The sequence below is a fragment of the Lepidochelys olivacea genome (genome assembly GCF_965140295.1).
Source record: "Lepidochelys olivacea isolate rLepOli2 genome assembly, chromosome: 25".
NCBI classification, from domain to species: Eukaryota; Metazoa; Chordata; order Testudines; family Cheloniidae; genus Lepidochelys; species Lepidochelys olivacea.
The window spans coordinates 17,611,360-17,631,481 of record NC_140435.1 but is presented as its reverse complement, the minus strand read 5'-3'; the positions used below and the strand labels follow the sequence as shown (position 1 = coordinate 17,631,481).

Genomic DNA, 20,122 nt, shown 5'->3' with positions numbered 1-20,122 from the left:
GCTGCAAATGATGAGACACAGAGCGGAGCAACACAAGATCAGACCCTAAATATTTGTCTCCAAGTTACTGATAAAGAACACGTAGCTATGTCATCACTCCCACTTATGTCAGCAAAACGTGTGTCGCTCAGGGGTGTGAGCATTCCAACCCTTCCCCCACCCCAAGTGGCATCCATTACACCAACGTAAGCACTAGTGTGCACAGCACTCCACCACCATGGCTCCTGCCGCTCGCGGAGTGGGTTATTTGCTGCCGACGGCAGAGCTCTCTCCCGTCCCCACGGAGCGTCTTCACCACCCAGGGTGCGCCGCTGCAATGCTGTACGTGTAGAGACTGGAGGGCACTCATAGGAAGCATTCGGCCTGCAGTACAAACAGGCCCCTGCTGCAAACCGCACCGTCCTTCTGCCATAGGGACCAAAATTAAATAAATCAATCACATCTCGCCTTGAACAGTATCAGCTACATTTGAGGTGGGGGCGGGGGGGGGAAATCAATGGTCTGTTTCAGATACTTTCGCACATTAAATGCTGGCAGCTACATTTGCACCTGGGTCTGAGAGCGTGAGCACATGCACTCACTAGAGCAGGCAACAGTTGTGCAAGTGCTCACGTTCACATTCCTAGCAATGCACTTGGGCCTGCAACAGGACAGTATTCCAGGGCTTCTCCCCATCCCCACGAACACAGCTCTGCCACTGTGCTTCCATTGATTTATAGCGGTACTAGTCACAGGCCTGCCACAAACAGCACTGCCCCTGTGCCTCAACCCCCACTAGTCTAATGCCAGGCCTCGCCTGAACGGACTGCCAGTGGTGTTCGATTGTGTGGCTACTGGAGGAGTCCAGTCTCATTTTTTGCCTCTGATTTATTAGGTCACCTGCATTAATAAGGAATTTCCCCAAGAGAGTTTGGCATTAATTCCAGCCAGTTCTGCACATTAACTTTTCCATGCCCTAATAACTTCTGGGCACTACAGGCTTGCACTACAAAGTTAAGGTGTGCCCATGTTCAAGGAATTGCAGAGGTAGCATCCATTCTTTTAGCAGTTTTCAGATGGAGCTTATATAAAAATGACAAACATGAAGTTTCCCCTAGCTAAGACTGTAAGCTCTTTGGGGCACTTGACTTCTTGTTATATTAGTGTAGAGTGCCTAGCATTACAGGGCCTGGTGCCTGACTCAGACCTTTAGATGCTGCAACAGTCCTGCTGCTCCTCCCCATCCTCTGTCTATTGGGGTATCCCCTCCACATGTGTTTCACAGTATACACAGAAGGGAAATAGATCTAAAATCCTCATCCTATGTCAGTAGCGTTAACAGTGCTGGGAACCCCTCATGCCAGTGTTTTAACCATCATGGCAGCTCCGGCTAGACCTTTACTGAGAAAGGTGAGATGATGCAGCAGGGGCAGCCAATGACCCATCTATTCCAGAGGTCCCAGCATTGACACCGGTGGAGCTAAACAAGTGTTAGAAACGATGGGAACATTTTAAAATTTCTCAAGTGGACACTGGGGCATAGTCAGAAAGGCCACGGCAACAGGTGAAAACAGCCTCTGATGCTTCTCTAACTTGAGCTGGCAGACAAACCTGCAGCTCCAGGACTGCCTCCTCTCCCAGGCCCAGAGCCAAGTTCAATGCTAGGACAGAGATGAATTAGGTCCTTACTCCTTCTGCTCCATTTTCTCTGTCCTTCATACGCACAACCTGGCCACCAATGACAAAGGGACTAAAATAAACCACACTGAAGACTCTGCTGAAAGTAGGACACACAATATCTTTCATATTGACCTGCTAACAGTGGGTTATCTATGGCTCTTCTTAGAAGCTAATTATTTTACATGTTAAAATTAGGGTAATTAGATCAGCAGGAATTGCACTAAAATCAGGTGTTAGTAACCTTATGAGGATGTCCTTTAACAGGACAAATGTCCTTTTAATAGGTCCATTTGTCCCTTCTCCCTCTGAGGGAGGACTGTTATTGTCTCCTGCCCTCCAGAAGAGAAAAGAAATGAGATATTGTGATCCCCCCCCATGTCATTAGTTACACAGCTATTGTCAAGTTTGCACCATTAATCTTCCTACAGCTCTTTGAACAGTGGTTCAGAACACAGACTAGAGCACACAACAGATCATTGCCTAAAGAATATTCTTAATGGCAGTATAATCCCTTTCAAATCACATTCACTGGCCAAGATACACACCTTAGAACTAGCTCTTTGCATTTCGTTGATACAACAGGTGATTGCAGTCAGAGAGGCCTTAGCATTATGGTTTCGCAGCAGCTCTTCAGCCTTTTCATTTTCAGCTGTACATTTTTAATGTAAAATCTTCTTCTCCTCACTCTCCAACCCCATTACTTGATCCTGCTAGAAAGGCTGATGGCTATTCCCACCTTTAGCTCTTTCCATGAAAAGTGCAAATGGTTATTAATTAGCATCTGCAAAACTGCCAAATATAGAGATCTGGGAACATGAGCATTGCTGGGTGTTTAGTATGTTTCAACAGCAGGCCACAATTTGTCTGACATTTGCACATAATGGTATACAAGAGGCCCTTGTTGTAAAACAAACGTTTTTAAGGAATAAAAGATGCATTCAAAAGGAGAGATTGGCACTCTATTTTAGTGTAAAAACACTTTAACCAACAGTGTGAAGAAACCATTAAACAACAACTGATTTGGTCTTCTCTCTATTGGTCATTATACTGCGATCATCCTGGTTTCTGAGCATCTTTTTCAATTATCTTTTTAAAGCAAGTGTGGTGGGGTGGCAGGAAAGTGCTCCTGCCCAGGAGAGTCAGGTTCAAAGCAGGCCTGGAAACTTCTGCTTCTAAGGCTACTTGGGAACTGGAGAAAGCAAACTGTACATGTTTGGGAGAGGAGAGAAGGAAGCAGTGGAATCCACTCATTCTCTGCATGCCTCTGGCACTACACATGGAGAGAGGCAGAACAGCTCTTTGTTTGGGGATTTTAATACTGGAGAACCTAGGCTGCTCTCCAAAGAAGGAGATGGAGACTATTTCAGGCGAATATATAGGGTATTCAAAGATATTTAACAAACAGGGTTATGGTAACCTGGATTTTGGCCATGCTCTGAGGTAATATATTTGCATCAGCTATGCAGTACATGAACTGGGGCATGAGGCTGTTTATGACAGGGAGAGATATCTTGTAAAGAAGGTAATTAAAATACATTAGGAACTTAAGTTAACGTGTGTACAATGCCTTGAAGATTTAAAGACCTAAGAAGAGAGAGACGGAGGCTTTGTGGTCAGTGGTGTGAGCACACGATTAGCTAGGAATTTATAATCTCTAATCCACAGATCTGACACTGATTCCATCTGTGTCCATGAGCATGTCCTTTAATCTCATTCGTACAATGGGGATAATACCTACTTCACAGGGACACTGGAAGACTTAATAAGGTGGTATTTGTAGAGTAAATAGACACCCTCTGAAGGTGAAAAGCACTATTTAAATGCTAAAGATTATTAACAGTTCCGATGAAGGGAGCTGTAGCTTACGAAAGCTTATGCTCAAATAAATTTGTTAGTCTCTAAGGTGCCACAAATCCTCCTTTTCTTTTTGAAGTTTTAATGTCTATAATGGTGCAGCAACACACAGTGTTACAAAAAAGGAGCTCAATACCAACTTTTAACAAATGTTTATTCTTGCAACACATTAAAAAAATAACAAAAACTGATGTAACTATCTTTTTGAAAAGCAGCAACTGGAAATGAATTTATGTTTAGACTGCTTGGCTCACTAGATTTGGGCTTGTGATTCCTACTAAAACTTTACATTCCACATTCCTCAATAGGAAACATTGTCTCATCCTCAACCAAACAGCTTTGTGAGCTGCAAGTCCCAGATCTCTTTGTGAGACTTGTGTTGTGTTGTACATTAGCGCTGCATTCCTCTTCTGAGGGAGAGCTCACAAGCGGTACTGATTCATTAACAGTGGAGGTGTTCGTTCGCGTGGCTGAACTTTTCCTCACAGCACCCGACCCCTCCGTAGCCAATGTTGGACCTGGCAAACAATCTGCATTTGCTGTTTTTGAGCTTCTTTCTCTGCTCTTCCAAGGCACAGACAGATGGCCTTTGCAAAAGTTCCAAACCAGCAAGGAAGAAAAAAGGAGTGCAAATCCAGCTCCGAAGAGTTTTAAAATAAGCTTCTCTTTTTGGTCTTCCAGGGATTTTTGTTTTGCTGGGTCAGTCAGCAAGGAAGATGATACCAAAGATTTAACCTTCAGAGTTGTGTCTGCATTTGGTTGATTTGTGGTGTAATTCTTAGTAATAATGAAAACGCTGTCCTTTTGGGTATACAGAACGTAGCTAGCCACAGTAACAGGGAATTCTTTCCCATTAGCTCTCTCTACAGAATGGCAGTCATAAAATCCAGCATCAGCCACGGTCACATTAAATATGACTATTCCTCCATCATAAAGCAGGTATTTAGAATCTTCTGCCTGAAGACTGCTCCCATTGAACTTCCACACCATCCTAGCCAGGTTGGACATGGGCGCACATTTAAGATGAACACTGTTGCCAATGATAACGGGACAGTTTCTGACATTATTTCCTGAAATTGTGAAGGGTGGTTTAATTAAAAACAATGAAGCCTTAGTTTAACCTGCCTGTCCAAATATATGTTCAAAGAAACATCACGATTAATTAAGGAACATGACTCAAAGGACCGTGAGTGTTTTAAGGTGCGTTAATAAACTAGAGAAATCGACAGATTTAACTGTCTCCTCCCATCTGCTAAAAGGGCATGATAGCACAGATTGATTCTGGCTGGCCTTATTCCCAGTGATATCTAACAGTCTGAACATGGGCTGGAATTCAGGAACTTGAGTTTAAATTCTCACTTTGCCACAGACTAACACAGTATGTAGCTTTGAGTAAATCTCTTCACCTTTCTGTGCCTCAATTTCTACACCCAATTTGCACACTTGCTATTCTATCATCACAGAGCAGTTGTGAGGATTAGATATTGCTTGGACACGGCTTTGAGGATACAAATGCTTTCGACTTTACCACATTACACTCATGACCTATAATCTGCAATAGCTGACTCTTAGTTTTCAGTGCAGTTGAAGATTAAAGTCCCTAATCCTGCAAACATTTAAAAATTAAAAATGTTTTAAAAATTAATCACAAATTCATATTTTAAAATGTCTCTCTCTGAACCAGCAGGTTTTTTTTAAATAGTTGACTATTTGAGTTGTATTTCTGCAGAGAAATACCAAATGTCAGTCACAGTGACAGAGTTAACAGGACTTCTTATGTTCCACGTGACTTCTGTAGTATGGGAAGAAACATACCAACAGCCTCAAAAGTCATGGCTCACATTTTCTGCTTCTCATGAGATTAGTGGTTTCAGTCTGAACTAGAATATCCTGACCCCAAGTTCAAAACCTTTAAGAACAAGCCAAATCAGCTCAGCATTTTCTTGTCAAAAATCAATATAGTTTTTACCCCTGTTGTATTTTAATTTAGCTAAAATATCAGGCATTTCAATGACCACAGATATATGACCCACATGCTAGAATTATTTTAATTTTGTACTATATTTCAACAATATTTTGTTAAAGATAAATGTTCACTTACCTACTTTAGGACATCTGGAAGCATCACCATTTTTAACACTCTGAATTAAATCCCTGGAGGAAGAGAGAGATGAATAAAAGAAATACACCATGAAGGCATGTAAAAAATGTTCAAACTTTCAGGACATTAGCTATAGAATACATCCTGGTTTTGTTACATTTTACTGACTTGTAGAACTGAATTTAAAAAGCAAAATAAATATAATCTCCGGTATGGACCTCAAGCAATATCTTTGGACTTACTTCAAGGCTCCTGTTTGATTAGCCACGAGAACACACTTCTCAAAAGACTCAGACCATGCACAGTAAGGATCCCTTGCCAAAACACAATCCAAGCAGTGTTTATATCGGCTGCATACTGAAACAGGGAGTTGTACCACTTGGGATGGAGACCCTACATACAGCAGGCCCTAGAAATGCAGTATTGAGCTGTTATTTTATAGTACTGTGAGAGTTTTTAAACTTTATGGCATGCGGACAGCAACTTCTGTGATTTGACAATAAATCAACTATATACTTTGAAATAATAGATTACTAATGAAAGAGCATGTGAATATACACAGTGCTTTGCAGAACAAACGAAAAGACAAGATTCCTGGCCTGAAGAGATTACAGTCTTTATGAAAACTTTGGGAATTAATTTTGACTAAAAGTGATATAAACTGCCAAATGTGTGTTTGAAAGTTTGTTTCAGTTATATTAAAATGCAAAAGAATCTACTTCCACAGACAAAATCTCACATATGCTTTTATTATTAATCAGTGTGATGCTAGAGAAGAATATGTAGTATACACATAACATTGAAAATCCAGATGTACAGTGTAAAAAGAGGAAGGCCTGAAGCATACCATTACACCAATCCCTTTGCATATGCAGAGACAGAGGATCTACCTTTCTGGAAGACAGTTTGAGAGATTGTACAGGCTCTGGGGATTGAAACAGCTGTATCTCTTCCATAATGAACATTTCCCCGTCACAGTTGAGAGCCTTATGCAAATATCCATTATCTGCATAAAATGAAATGTATTTTTGAAGAGAAACATGTTCAAACATAGCATAACAGCATTTTCACTTCAGTTTTAAAATTCATCAGCCTTTTCTAGAGATTTAGAAAACAAATCTTGAGGACAAGAAATTTCCTAAATGTTCAACAGCAATATTTTCCCCATTCGCTTTCTGGTAAGTAAGTAAGTAATAATTTTTTAAGAAACGGAGCAGTTCCTGATTTTGGAAGATTTCCCTACATTGAGGCTCTTCTGATATGGAAGATTTCCAAACAGATCCTCAATGTCCAACAAAACAAACACACACTTTACCTAGGAACTGGGCTGGAAATTCCAAACTGGAAAGTCAGCTTCTGCACCCCAAGCACTTATACAAAAATCTTAACCTTTCCTTCAAGGTATTCATGGCTTTTGGTAATAGCCTTGACCAGAAGTCCCTTCACTCTATGAGAGATTCACCCATGTGCAGAGAGCTAGCAAGTTCTGTGTACCACTTGTGTCCCAGGTAAGGCCCATTTTGCTTGGGAAAGCCTGCATGGGACATTTCCATGACAATTTTTTTGAAAGCCTTGATATATTTTTAAGTGCTACTTTATTCTATATTACAATTGAAAAGTGTTTAAGTAGAAAATAGCTATCATTGCAGACTTCCTGACCAAAACAAAACGAACAGTGAGGTTACAAAGAAAATTATTATTCTGAATAAAGCTAATGATAAGATAGGTTATGAACTATATCTACACAAGCTTTAAAAAGGAAAGAAACAGACAATAAAACACCATTCATTGAACATTACACTAAGGCCTGGTCTACACTCAAAATTTACATTTATCTAACTGCAAACACAATGGCTTCAATTCAGCAAAGCTCCACTCAAATCCCACTGATTCAAGCAGTAAGAGGTTTGCTGAAAGAGGGCCCATAGGATTAAATTTGTCCTCATACAATACACAGTATCTTACACTAGGGAAATAAAGCAGTTCAGCTAGAAACATAACTTGGAGGAAAAAGGAAACTGCAGGTCCATTATATAAAACCCCCTGCCTGGTTGCTGTCTGATACATTACAAAGTGGTAAATTAAGAAGAAGGATTTTTGGTGCATTATTAGGAGTTGGTAGATCGTTTTACTTTTTGAAGGCTCAGAAAAAAATTCTAAAACAAATGCCTCCGTAATAAATCTTCCCCCCCCCCCTCTAAAATAAAACCACTTACCTGTTCCTATAAACAGGACATCATATGTTTTTTTATCTAGGCCAGTGAGTCTGTCTACTACAATCCTGGTATAATTTGAACCTCTTTTCAGTAGCACTGGCCTATCACCAACTGGATTTACAGCATTATCCATTAAAGGGTGGTCTCTAACAAACTGCAGAATTTTATCAGGCAAATCAAGAGAAGTGTTGTATCCAATACTCCGGGCAAAATTATCAATGCACTAGAAACAATGTACAACAAACATGATTACAACCATTTTTATATTCCACCAATTTACAGACAACTGTTACTGTGTACTAATCTTTTAGCTATTTCTACACAACTTCCACAATGGGAATCCATCATTCACTATGAATGGAATTCACCTGGGTGCTGAAGACCTGTATAAGGATAGTCGCACTACCTAAACCTTGTGGTGGAGTTGAGTAGGAGGAGTGCCTTCTTAGGGGGCCTTCACACACACACAGACCTGACCTGGGATGGGGGAAAGATGTCTCTGTGCTGGCCATAGAACTGCATCTACACTGGCAAAATTTGGACTAGTAATTCTCTAGCAGAAAAGAAAATAAAGAGAACGTTTTCTTTAGAAGAGAGTAAATGAGTATTTACAGCACCGGGACGTGGGAGTGGCACTTCTCCCCTGAACACCATCCATTTAACATGGGAATGTTCCACAGTCACTGGCCCTTTATAGTTTCCTTTGGCGAAGACTTCTTGAACAGTTTTCATACTGAATGCACAAACTGCAGAAATATCCAACCTTCCCCTTGAAGGTGAAAAAGAAGAAAGAGAAAATGTGAGTGAGTTATTTTGCCCTTACAGAAGGGAAGGCTGTAAAAACAACTTGCTTTTCATAGTGCATGTTGCTATTTGCTCTTTAGGGTTAGTGAATATATATCCATAAATAGTGTCAATCACTGTTCTTGTGATTTACTGAGAAAGGCTTAGGAAAAAAAGACACTGTGTAAAGGATTATATTAAAAATATGTATTTTGTTAAAAATCAAGTAATATTCTCCAAATAAATAAAAACAGCCTAGGGGATGTACATCTTAAGACTAGTTCTTTACACTTCAAAGATAAATCAGGTGACAGCAAGCAGACAGGTCTAAGCATCGTGGTTAGTCAGTTTCTCACTTTCTGCTCTCCACTTTTTATATATAATTCTCTCCTTCCCAAACCCCATTATTTCATCCTGTTAGAAAGTACGTCTTTCCCCTTTGCATCCAGTCTTAAGTCTGAAATTAAGTCTGAAAGGTTAAATGGATTACAAGTGAATTGGGGGCTTTGGGTCAGGTTCTTGCCTCAGTAATACTGGTGTAAATCCAGAGAGACTCCAGTTACTTGAGTTACTCTGGATTTACACGGATGTAACTGAAAGCAGAATGTGGCCCCCTCTCTAACCCATGCAGAAGATGCTCATAGCTATACTAACCCTTGAGAAAACAAACTAGGTAAATAGAGAGAGTCTTCAGCATCATGGATTTCAAGTGAGAAGTGACTGTTTCCACAATCAGAATATGAAATTTAAGATGAGCCCTTGCAGAATCCCACTTATGCACATTATGGGCCAAAATCTGTGGTGATGTGAATGGTGGTGTAAATTATGCAGTAGGCATAAACTGATACAGTGGCAAAGTAATGCAACTTCCACTGATCTGGATATCAATCTCAGGGTTTTGATGCCTTTACAAACCACCAAAGCTACCTTTTCATGATTATTTTGCCAGTGGTACCCTCTGATATGCATAGTTCTGCTGCTGGTACATTTTGTCTGCGCCCCTTTATTAATTAATTAATTATATTATATTATAGAACACATACACACACAGAGTAAGATCAAATTCATCAGCAGTAAAAGCATAGCTTGGAGTCCTGTTTTTATTTTCAGAAAGTACTAGATTAGACAAGTGGGCTTTGACAGATGCTGCATTTGGAAGAAGGGTACTTCAACTTGCAGTGGTTTCCTCTCATGAGGGTACTGCTTATCCTGAATCTTGGAAGGACAGCTGTTTCATTTGGTAGATGAAACAACAAAGGAAGAAGTCAGGGTTTTGGTCTACCTAAGTGATAAGCAATGTCAATTTAAGTTTAGTTAGTTTTAATTTTTCCACCAGCCTGACGGAGAAAGCATAACTCAAGTGTCTGGATTGGCAAAGCTCTTGGCTGGTCTTCAACTAAAAGCTTTAGCCCAGAGGTTGAAAACACCTAGCTTCAGCAAATGGCAGTGTTGGCTCAGTCAGATCAAACTAAACAAGTCTGTTCCATTTAAATATGTGCAATAAATGATCAATTCTTACTCTGAGTCCCTGACAAATGGCTGCAATCAGGCCATTAACACTAAAGTGAGAGCTCAATTCTGAATTCTGAGATTAATCTGCATTCATTAGAGACAAGTTACCATTGGAGGGAAGGCAGTGAACATATAGACCCTGGAATGGCTACTTCACCAGCTGGAAGCGATAGATATAAACAACTAGGACTGGCTAAATAGCTACATTATTTGTAAAGGATTACATTATTTGTAATTATTTACTTTAGTATTAGTATTACAGTATTGTCTACTCTAGAAGGCTCAACCAAAATCAGGGTCACACTGTGCTAGTTAACCTAGTGAGGAGGGCTTTAAACTAGGTTCACCGGGGGAAGGAGACCAAAGCCCTGAGGTAAGTGGGAAAGCGGGATACCGGGAGGAAGCACAGGCAGGAATGTCTGTGAGGGGAGGGCTCCTGCCTCATACTGGGAATGAGGGGCGATCAACAGGTTATCTCAAGTGCTTATATACAAATGCACAAAGCCTTGGAAACAAGCAGGGAGAACTGGAGGTCTTGGTGATGTCAAGGAACTATGACGTGATCGGAATAACAGAGACTTGGTGGGATAACTCGCATGACTGGAGTACTGTCATGGATGGTTATAAACTGTTCAGGAAGGACAGGCAGGGCAGAAAAGGTGGGGGAGTAGCACTGTATGTAAGGGAGCAGTATGACTGCTCAGAGCTCCGGTACGAAACTGCAGAAAAACCTGAGTGTCTCTGGATTAAGTTTAGAAGTGTGTGCAACAAGAGTGATGTAGTGGTGGGAGTCTGCTATAGACCACCGGACCAGGGGGATGAGGTAGATGAGGCTTTCTTCCGGCAGCTCGCGGAAGCTACTAGATCGCATGCCCTGATTCTCATGGGTGACTTTAATTTTCCTGATATCTGCTGGGAGAGCAATACAGCGGTGCATAGACAATCCAGGAAGTTTTTGGAAAGCGTAGGGGACAATTTCCTGGCTCAAGTGCTAGAGGAGCCAACTAGGGGGGGCGCTTTTCTTGACCTGCTGCTCACAAACCGGGTAGAATTAGTGGGGGAAGCAAAAGTGGATGGGAATCTGGGAGGCAGTGACCATGAGTTGGTTGAGTTCAGGATCCTGACGCAGGGAAGAAAGGTAAGCAGCAGGATACGGACCCTGGACTTCAGGAAAGCAGACTTCGACTCCCTCCGGGAACGGATGGCCAGGATCCCCTGGGGGACTAACTTTAAGGGGAAAGGAGTCCAGGACAGCTGGCTGTATTTCAAGGAATCCCTGTTGAGGTTACAGGGACAAACCATCCCGATGAGTCGAAAGAATAGTAAATATGGCAGGCGACCAGCTTGGCTTAATGGTGAAATCCTAGCGGATCTTAAACATAAAAAAGAAGCTTACAAGAAGTGGAAGGTTGGACATATGACCAGGGAAGAGTATAAAAATATTGCTCGGGCATGTAGGAATGATATCAGGAGGGCCAAATCGCACCTGGAGCTGCAGCTAGCCAGAGATGTCAAGAGTAACAAGAAGGGTTTCTTCAGGTATGTTGGCAACAAGAAGAAAGCCAAGGAATGTGTGGGCCCCTTACTGAATGAGGGAGGCAACCTAGTGACAGAGGATGTGGAAAAAGCTAATGTACTCAATGCTTTTTTTGCCTCTGTTTTCACTAACAAGGTCAGCTCCCAGACTGCTGCGCTGGGCATCACAAAATGGGGAAGAGATGGCCAGCCCTCTGTGGAGATAGAGGTGGTTAGGGACTATTTAGAAAAGCTGGACGTGCACAAGTCCATGGGGCCGGACGAGTTGCATCCGAGAGTGCTGAAGGAATTGGCGGCTGTGATTGCAGAGCCATTGGCCATTATCTTTGAAAACTCGTGGCGAACGGGGGAAGTCCCGGATGACTGGAAAAAGGCTAATGTAGTGCCAATCTTTAAAAAAGGGAAGAAGGAGGATCCTGGGAACTACAGGCCAGTCAGCCTCACCTCAGTCCCTGGAAAAATCATGGAGCAGGTCCTCAAAGAATCAATCCTGAAGCACTTGCATGAGAGGAAAGTGATCAGGAACAGCCAGCATGGATTCACCAAGGGAAGGTCATGCCTGACTAATCTAATCGCCTTTTATGATGAGATTACTGGTTCTGTGGATGAAGGGAAAGCAGTGGATGTATTGTTTCTTGACTTTAGCAAAGCTTTTGACACTGTCTCCCACAGTATTCTTGTCAGCAAGTTAAGGAAGTATGGGCTGGATGAATGCACTATAAGGTGGGTAGAAAGCTGGCTAGATTGTCGGGCTCAACGGGTAGTGATCAATGGCTCCATGTCTAGTTGGCAGCCGGTATCAAGTGGAGTGCCCCAAGGGTCGGTCCTGGGGCCGGTTTTATTCAATATCTTCATAAATGATCTGGAGGATGGTGTGGATTGCACTCTCAGCAAATTTGCGGATGATACTAAACTGGGAGGAGTGGTAGATACGCTGGAGGGGAGGGATAGGATACAGAAGGACCTAGACAAATTGGAGGATTGGGCCAAAAGGAATCTGATGAGGTTCAATAAGGATAAGTGCAGGGTCCTGCACTTAGGACGGAAGAACCCAATGCACAGCTACAGACTAGGGACCGAATGGCTAGGCAGCAGTTCTGCGGAAAAGGACCTAGGGGTGACAGTGGACGAGAAGCTGGATATGAGTCAGCAGTGTGCCCTTGTTGCCAAGAAGGCCAATGGCATTTTGGGATGTATAAGTAGGGGCATAGTGAGCAGATCGAGGGACGTGATCGTTCCCCTCTATTCGACATTGGTGAGGCCTCATCTGGAGTACTGTGTCCAGTTTTGGGCCCCACACTTCAAGAAGGATGTGGATAAATTGGAGAGAGTCCAGCGAAGGGCAACAAAAATGATTAGGGGACTGGAACACATGAGTTATGAGGAGAGGCTAAGGGAGCTGGGATTGTTTAGCCTGCAGAAGAGAAGAATGAGGGGGGATTTGATAGCTGCTTTCAACTACCTGAAAGGGGGTTCCAAAGAGGATGGCTCTAGACTGTTCTCAATGGTAGCAGATGACAGAACGAGGAGTAATGGTCTCAAGCTGCAGTGGGGGAGGTTTAGATTGGATATTAGGAAAAACTTTTTCACTAAGAGGGTGGTGAAACACTGGAATGCGTTACCTAGGGAGGTGGTAGAATCTCCTTCCTTAGAGGTTTTTAAGGTCTGGCTTGACAAAGCCCTGGCTGGGATGATTTAACTGGGAATTGGTCCTGCTTTGAGCAGGGGGTTGGACTAGATGACCTTCTGGGGTCCCTTCCAACCCTGATATTCTATGATTCTATGTGCTATGCACTGTACAAACACACAGTGAAAGACAACGCCTACCCCAAAGAGTTTACAGTCTATATGAAGGGTTCACAACTAATCCAAATTCACATAAACTTGGTTGTAACAAGAGACAAAAAGTTTAGAAGCTCTACAACAGAGGATGGATTTGAATTCATTGTTGATTCTGGTGATAATAGCAACCTTCAGGTACTTTCATAATCTGTTTATTATTATATTAATTATTATAATATAATTTCCTCATATAATAAAAACAAAAAGAAAGATTATATCTTCAATGAAATCAATTTCCAAATGCAGTTTGACTTGATAGGGGATGGAAATGAAAAACATAAACAAAACAGTTTTATCTTTTATGATGCAAATAACTAAACAATGCACCTCAAAGCGACAGGCAAAAATGTTATTTACCTTTATCGTAACTGGAGTTCTTTGAGATGTGTTGTCCATGTATATTCCACTCTCGGTGTGCACATGCCCCATGTGCTCAAGACCGGAGCCTTTTGGCCACAAGTGTCTGTTGGAGCCATACATGGGGAAGACATAAAGAGTGGAACGGACCCAACTGCCATTCATTTCCATCGCCATAGCAGAATCCAGGTGTTATAGCACTCCCCAATAGCAGGGAAGGAGGGCAGATTGTAGAGTATATATGGGGACACCACATCTTTAAAAACTCCAGTTACTGTAAAGGTAAGTAACTTTTCTATCTTCTCTGAGTGCTTGTCCATATATATTCCACTCTTGGTGACTCTGGAACAGTGACCTGATATGAAGAGGCAGATGCTTGAAGTCTACGTGGACAAAGATTGCAGTACAGCTCTACCAAAAGAAGCATCAGATCTTGATGCTTCCTCCATGTTGGAATTGCTGCCTTTTATGAGAGGCAATACTTAAAATTGAATGACTCAGAATGGGACATTTCCAAGCCACAGTACCAAGAAAATGAGGAAATGAAACAGCAAATAAGGCAGATAAAAACTCCCTAAACTACCCAAAGTTTTCCAACAGGCAACTATATAGACAATTAAGTAAAGATTAGGAAAAAGCGATGCATCAAGACATGGACACTGGGGAGCTCTCTTTCCCCGCCATGGGTAATGAGAAGGAACTGAATGGCGGTTGGCCTGCTCTGACCTTTATGCTCTCACTATGTGAGTATGAAGACAGGCATAGCCCATGCACAACTCCAACAGACACTGCTGGCCAAAAGACACTGACCTGGAGTGCATGGGGGCACTAAGAGTGGAATATATATATAGACAAGCACTCCAAGAAGAACTTTCTTATAGAATGAACCACAATAGAAAAGCTTTGCTTAGGGGCTGAATCTAATGCAGCAGCAATTCATGTACCAGAAAGCTTTTACATTTAGGTTTAGAAAATATCTGAAAACAATTCAGATACACAAACCCAACCTCTGCTTTGAAAAACTACTTCAAAATGTTAGTAATAGATGCATTTCTTGTATCTTACCATTGTTGAGTAAAAATCCCATAAAACATGCTTTCCCGCCAGTCTGCTCTCTTAAGTAAAAAGACATCCTGAACAATATTAAACTGGAAATTTGATTCTGGAACGGAACAGGTAAGTCTGGATTTTAAAAATGATGTCCATCTTTTCTGCAATATGCGTTTTCCACCAAGATCACCCTGTATGAAGGGAAAGTGTCATCACTTTAGAGTTTATAGAGCAGGCTGATTTCACTCACATAAACAGACTTGGTAGCACTGTCACACAAGGGCTTGTTCTGACTTCCTACGCAAATCTGAATTTTCAAAGCCAAAAGATTTGAATGTTATAGGGAGGTTTGAACAGGGGGTTCTGAAGAGTCTGGAAGGAGGATGAAGTAAGTTCAATTTTAGAAGCCTGGCAGTAGAATTTTAATTGGAAAGATGGACAATGCAGATGGAACCATGTTTGCTCATTCTGCCATGAAGCTCTATCTAAACTACTTACATACTTTAAACAAAATTACTATAATACAAATACTAACTTTGCAGACACGAGCAATTCTTGACACCAGGAGTTTGTCATAGAATTCAAATTCAACAGCTGTTTCAGTGAAGAACACATAAATTTTATCATCATCTCCATCTGGATTAGATTCACTTTCCTGCACCATATCCATATAGACAAAGCTGGGCTCTGGAATATATAAATACACATAATGCAACAGTTTTTTTCTAATGTAGAGAACAAAAGGCAATGAAATACCATACATATCAAAAGTTATTTTTTTTAAAAAACTGTAGTAAAATAATGTTTTCTTAGAACAGTGGGAAAGGAAAGGACTGGAAAGAGCTTACGAGTTAGTACACAATTTTAAAAATAAAATCTATGAAAGGGTTAAAAAATATGTTTACATAAATGAAAATGGACTACTAATTGCCTCTTCACCATAGTCCTTAATTATAAGATCACTTTTATCTTTAGTCCTCAATTTAGGAGCTTGCTTTTTCTGGACATATCAAAATCAATAAATATTAATTTCAGACAGACAGAAGTACACAGATGCCTAGATAAACCTTTTGCAGGAGATGAAATTTACTACCACCAATGCTAAATGAGAACCTTTTACATTTCATAAAGTAAAGATTTATGGACAAGTTTAATGCTCATCTATCTCCCTTCCAATTTTATGCAGAATAAGGTTTGCATGGAGAGAGGAACCATTTTATGGACAATAAAGGGGCCTAAAGAAGTAAAAAAGCAACACTCCACAAAAGCGATCATGCCTAGAATAGGTTTTGTGTTTACAGACCCTGCAATACAGACATGCAAGATGAAGTGAGTTAAAGATGGGAGTGACAGACTTAATTCTGAAGAAACTATGAAATTCAAAGTCAACATCTGACTTTTTTAGCAATTTATTTGTCTTTAAGTTTAGGACCTGAATAAAAGTTGATATAATAAACTGTAGCAATTCCTACAAAGATGCCTTAAGATCTATGGTGTTTACTAATAACAGGACTAGAGAAATATTGAAATCCATTACTGATGCTTGTCTATTTGCATTTTGTTTGCCTCTCCTATATTAATTAGTGGAGTCTAGCATGCCATGGAAGGTGATTAGAAAAAAGCTGCACCAACCAGTTTTTGCTTGGTACACTGTTCACAGTGTGAAGCACTTGTTACTGTGTATCAGATATAAATTTTATCTGAAATACACACACACAATCTGTTTTGCTAAATCTACTGCTGCCTGTGCTTATCAAAGAGGGTTGTTAGTTACAATACTGACAGAATTGGGATGAGATCCTAAACCAGCCTCTGCTTTATTGTGATACTTATTCAGTAACCAACAAACGTTACAGGTGTTAACATATTAAAAAGTTTCATAATAAAATAAAATTCAACTGAATTTTATACCAGTATTGAGAAAGATGGAAAATAATTATGATCTAACATTTGGCTCCCATGCTTCCAGAGTCATAAACTATGTCACTTTTCAGCAGGCATCTTAAAAATGGCAGCTGCATTTAAAAACAAAGATTTAAATTACATGTCACTGTTTATATATGGCGAGGGGGAGTATCCCACATTAGACTTTCAGAACTCTGCACTGGGAAGAAACATGGGTGCAGTTCTTAATTTTGAGTTAAAAAAAATCAAGCAAAGATGGAATATTTTCCCTGCAGGGGCTAAAATAGGTAAAAAACATCTTACCATTTAGCCAAGATGCTTTAAACTCTGTCCTTAGATGGTTTCTCAAACTGCGAAGTATAATAGGTTCAGTGCCCAAGAAGTTGTTTGAAGTGGCTGAATAAAATGCACTATCTGTGAAGAGTTTAAAGAAATAAAATTACAAAAAATACTTTTTTTTACAATGCAAAGGAATGGTCATAAGTTACATGTATTTATCACATGCAAATGTTTATAGCAAAAGTAACCTGAGGAGCAGGTATAGCTATGATTTTACCTGCTGAAAAGTCTAGGGTGCTGGTCTTGCAAGGTGCTGAACACCCTCAGTTCCTACAGAATTGATTAGGAGTTGAGTCCACGCAGCACCATGCAGAATTAGGTCCGTAAGAGCGTAAGATGTTGGGGCAGAAAGGTATTTTGTTGGCTTTGTAGACATTTGTCTAAAATGAATCAAGGCTCAACTAGCTGGAAGTTACATGTGGCTTGTAACTGAAAATCTCTAAATGTGAAACTTTTATACACCGATATTGTTCAGAGTATCTGTAGGCCCCTAGAGTGGACCTTAAGAAGAGTTAACAGGAAAATGTGAACAACATTGCTGTTTGAGCTCTATATTTATCCTCATCACCATTTAGAATGAATCATAGAGAACTATGTACACCAGACATCAGTCCTGTTAGGCAGCTTGTTTTCTTAAGAAACAGCCAAATATCCCCCAAACCTATCAAGTATAAATCTGTTTTATCATTATTTGAAGGTCACCTCTTTTTAAGCAACTTTATGTCAGTCCCTTGAGCAGTCTCTTAAAAACAGATTTCACTCTGAATTTGTGCATAGGTCCAAAATGGGTTGACATGGAGAGGATGCAACATGAATTTAAAGTTCCAGTAAGATCAAAGGATAAATATATGAATACTTTAAGCACATGGTTTAATAGGCAAAGGACAAAACAGACAATGAATGTTTGAAAGTCAACAATTGCTAGGTGGACTCTCAGAGAAGTGACCCAGACGACCACTCTGGTAATCTCAAATGTTGCTAAGAGACATTGAATTCATTCATTCAAGGGTAGTTTTTGCACAAGGAAGAAAATCTTTTCCATGTGGCTTTCTGAAAGATTGCCCAGTGCCTGTATGACCTTCAAACATCTGAAACCTATAAAATTCAAGAGTAAGCAGCTAGATTCAAGGATATCAGATATGGATGCAAGAGTCATACTAAGAAAATCATTAGCAATTAATCTTTCTGAAAAAGTCCCTATCAATGAGCCAGCAGAGGCCAAAAAGGAGATACATATAGCAATGCACTAAAAACAGCTCCATTTAGTTTTTCATATAATAGTTTAATCTGTGTTCTCTTCCAACTTTTAAACAACAGATCAGAGGTTAACACTTCATGAACATGCACAGACATCCAGTTAGGATCATAGTAGTTGACAGTTGTGATTAGCTGTGAAAAATGATTTAGTCTTACACGGAATTCCCAAAACATACCAACTAACAGAGAAGCATACTTCAGAGTAGGTTCAAAAGGACATCTTCCTCTGCTTTCTTCGGCTTTCCCTTGCAGATGAATATCTGTGCTGTTGATGACCTGTTGTAAACAATCATTCTATCAAGCTGAAAGCAAGAATCACATCTGATAAAATAAAATGATTAACAATTTATTTTAAAAGAGAATAATCATGGAGTGAATATGGAAATATGAGTATTTGTACAAATAGAAATGTATCCAGTCTATTTTTTCTGGGCTTCTTTGTTTTTAATTAAAAACTATGAAAACTCCTCTTTCAATTAATTGGCCACTGTTGAAACACCCTGCCCAGAGTCGGAGTTTAAATCTGCTGAGATTATGTGGAGGATAAGAAACCAAGTAAATACATTTTGGTTTGGAAAATGTATTTCTTTTTGCAATGCATGCTCTTCTACTGGGAGTAACACTGCAAATTCTCTAAAATCTGGTACAAGTACCACCTCAGCGAAGCTCTCAGTCTTTATAAGTTGCCTGCTATGTGAGAAAGTAACTTCAAATATAAAGCTAGGCTCTTATATGTGCATTTGGTGAAAATATAGCATTCATCTGATTTGCAGCCTACTGTCAGCATTTATTAATTATTATTTATATAGCCTGATTGGTGTTCCTGGCACTCAACTGAAATGTAATCCTGTTTTAACTTTTATTTTTAAACAAAATTTGTTCAAAGAAAAACTAGATTAGATGAACAAAGGAAAGAACTAAGAATAGTGAAATATACATACAGTAAGTAAACATGAAAAGCATTCAGAAATACATGCACAGAGATAAGGCAACAAAATAAGAAACGACAATTACTGTTTCCAGAAATAAAACTTTCTAGCAAAAGATGAAAAATACAGAAGTCATAACGCAAGCACTTAATGTTGCTGCTAAATTTGTTTCAGTATGACCAATCATACATTAAAAATAATTAATTTTTTAAATTGAAAATAATTACAATAAAATAATGAATACTAATTTTCCATAGGAACATTACTTGGAAAGGTGCTTAAAGATCTACCATACTATTCAAACAATTATATGCACATGCAGTAAGGGTGTATTTAAGTATATAAAATGCTTACCATGTAATCACAAGCTGGGTAAAATGCATTGGTTCCACAAACATATAAGTTGGTGTCATTTATCTTATGAAGGAGGAGGATGTAGTTTCGGCAATCTACCTGAAACAGAAAAAATAATAGTAAATTTTCATACCAGAGCGGCGAGTGCATGAAGGCTTCCAGGTGCCTTCACAAAAAGCAAACAAGACCTTAAAACACATAGAATGTGTCCAAATACACTGGACTCAAGCTCAACAGATAAATTAAAGAGTAACACAAATTTTAATACTCAATAATTTTCAATATCAGATCTTAAAAGTAGGTTTACAGAAATTTACAGAAATTACTAATCATGTATATAGTTGTGCAAAGCCCAGACCCAGAAAAGCATGTTAAGAACATCCCAATTGATTTCCCACTTGATTTCATTGTCCCAATTGATTTCAGTG

The 20,122-nt window shown here is 39.9% G+C and overlaps 2 protein-coding genes across 2 annotated transcripts in view; both read right to left on the bottom strand.

Annotated features, from left to right (window-relative positions):
• The window catches only part of HOMER3 (homer scaffold protein 3), a 67,349-nt gene that overhangs the window by 40,058 nt on the left and 7,169 nt on the right, over positions 1–20,122 (bottom strand). Inside the window, 8 exon segments of the mRNA XM_084614813.1 lie at positions 7,869–7,903; positions 7,906–8,053; positions 8,443–8,599; positions 14,926–15,101; positions 15,446–15,597; positions 17,119–17,229; positions 18,588–18,687; positions 19,695–19,793. Of these exon segments, the coding sequence (XP_084470939.1) occupies positions 7,869–7,903; positions 7,906–8,053; positions 8,443–8,599; positions 14,926–15,101; positions 15,446–15,597; positions 17,119–17,229; positions 18,588–18,687; positions 19,695–19,793 (978 nt within the window).
• On the bottom strand, positions 3,651–6,597 carry LOC311513160 (semaphorin-4E-like). Its single transcript, XM_084614812.1, has 4 exons — positions 6,462–6,597; positions 5,857–6,023; positions 5,615–5,667; positions 3,651–4,583 (listed from the first exon to the last, which is right to left on the bottom strand). The coding sequence occupies exons 1-4, from the start codon at positions 6,462–6,464 to the stop codon at positions 3,799–3,801; spliced, it is 1,008 nt and encodes a 335-aa protein (XP_084470938.1). The 5' UTR covers positions 6,465–6,597; the 3' UTR covers positions 3,651–3,798.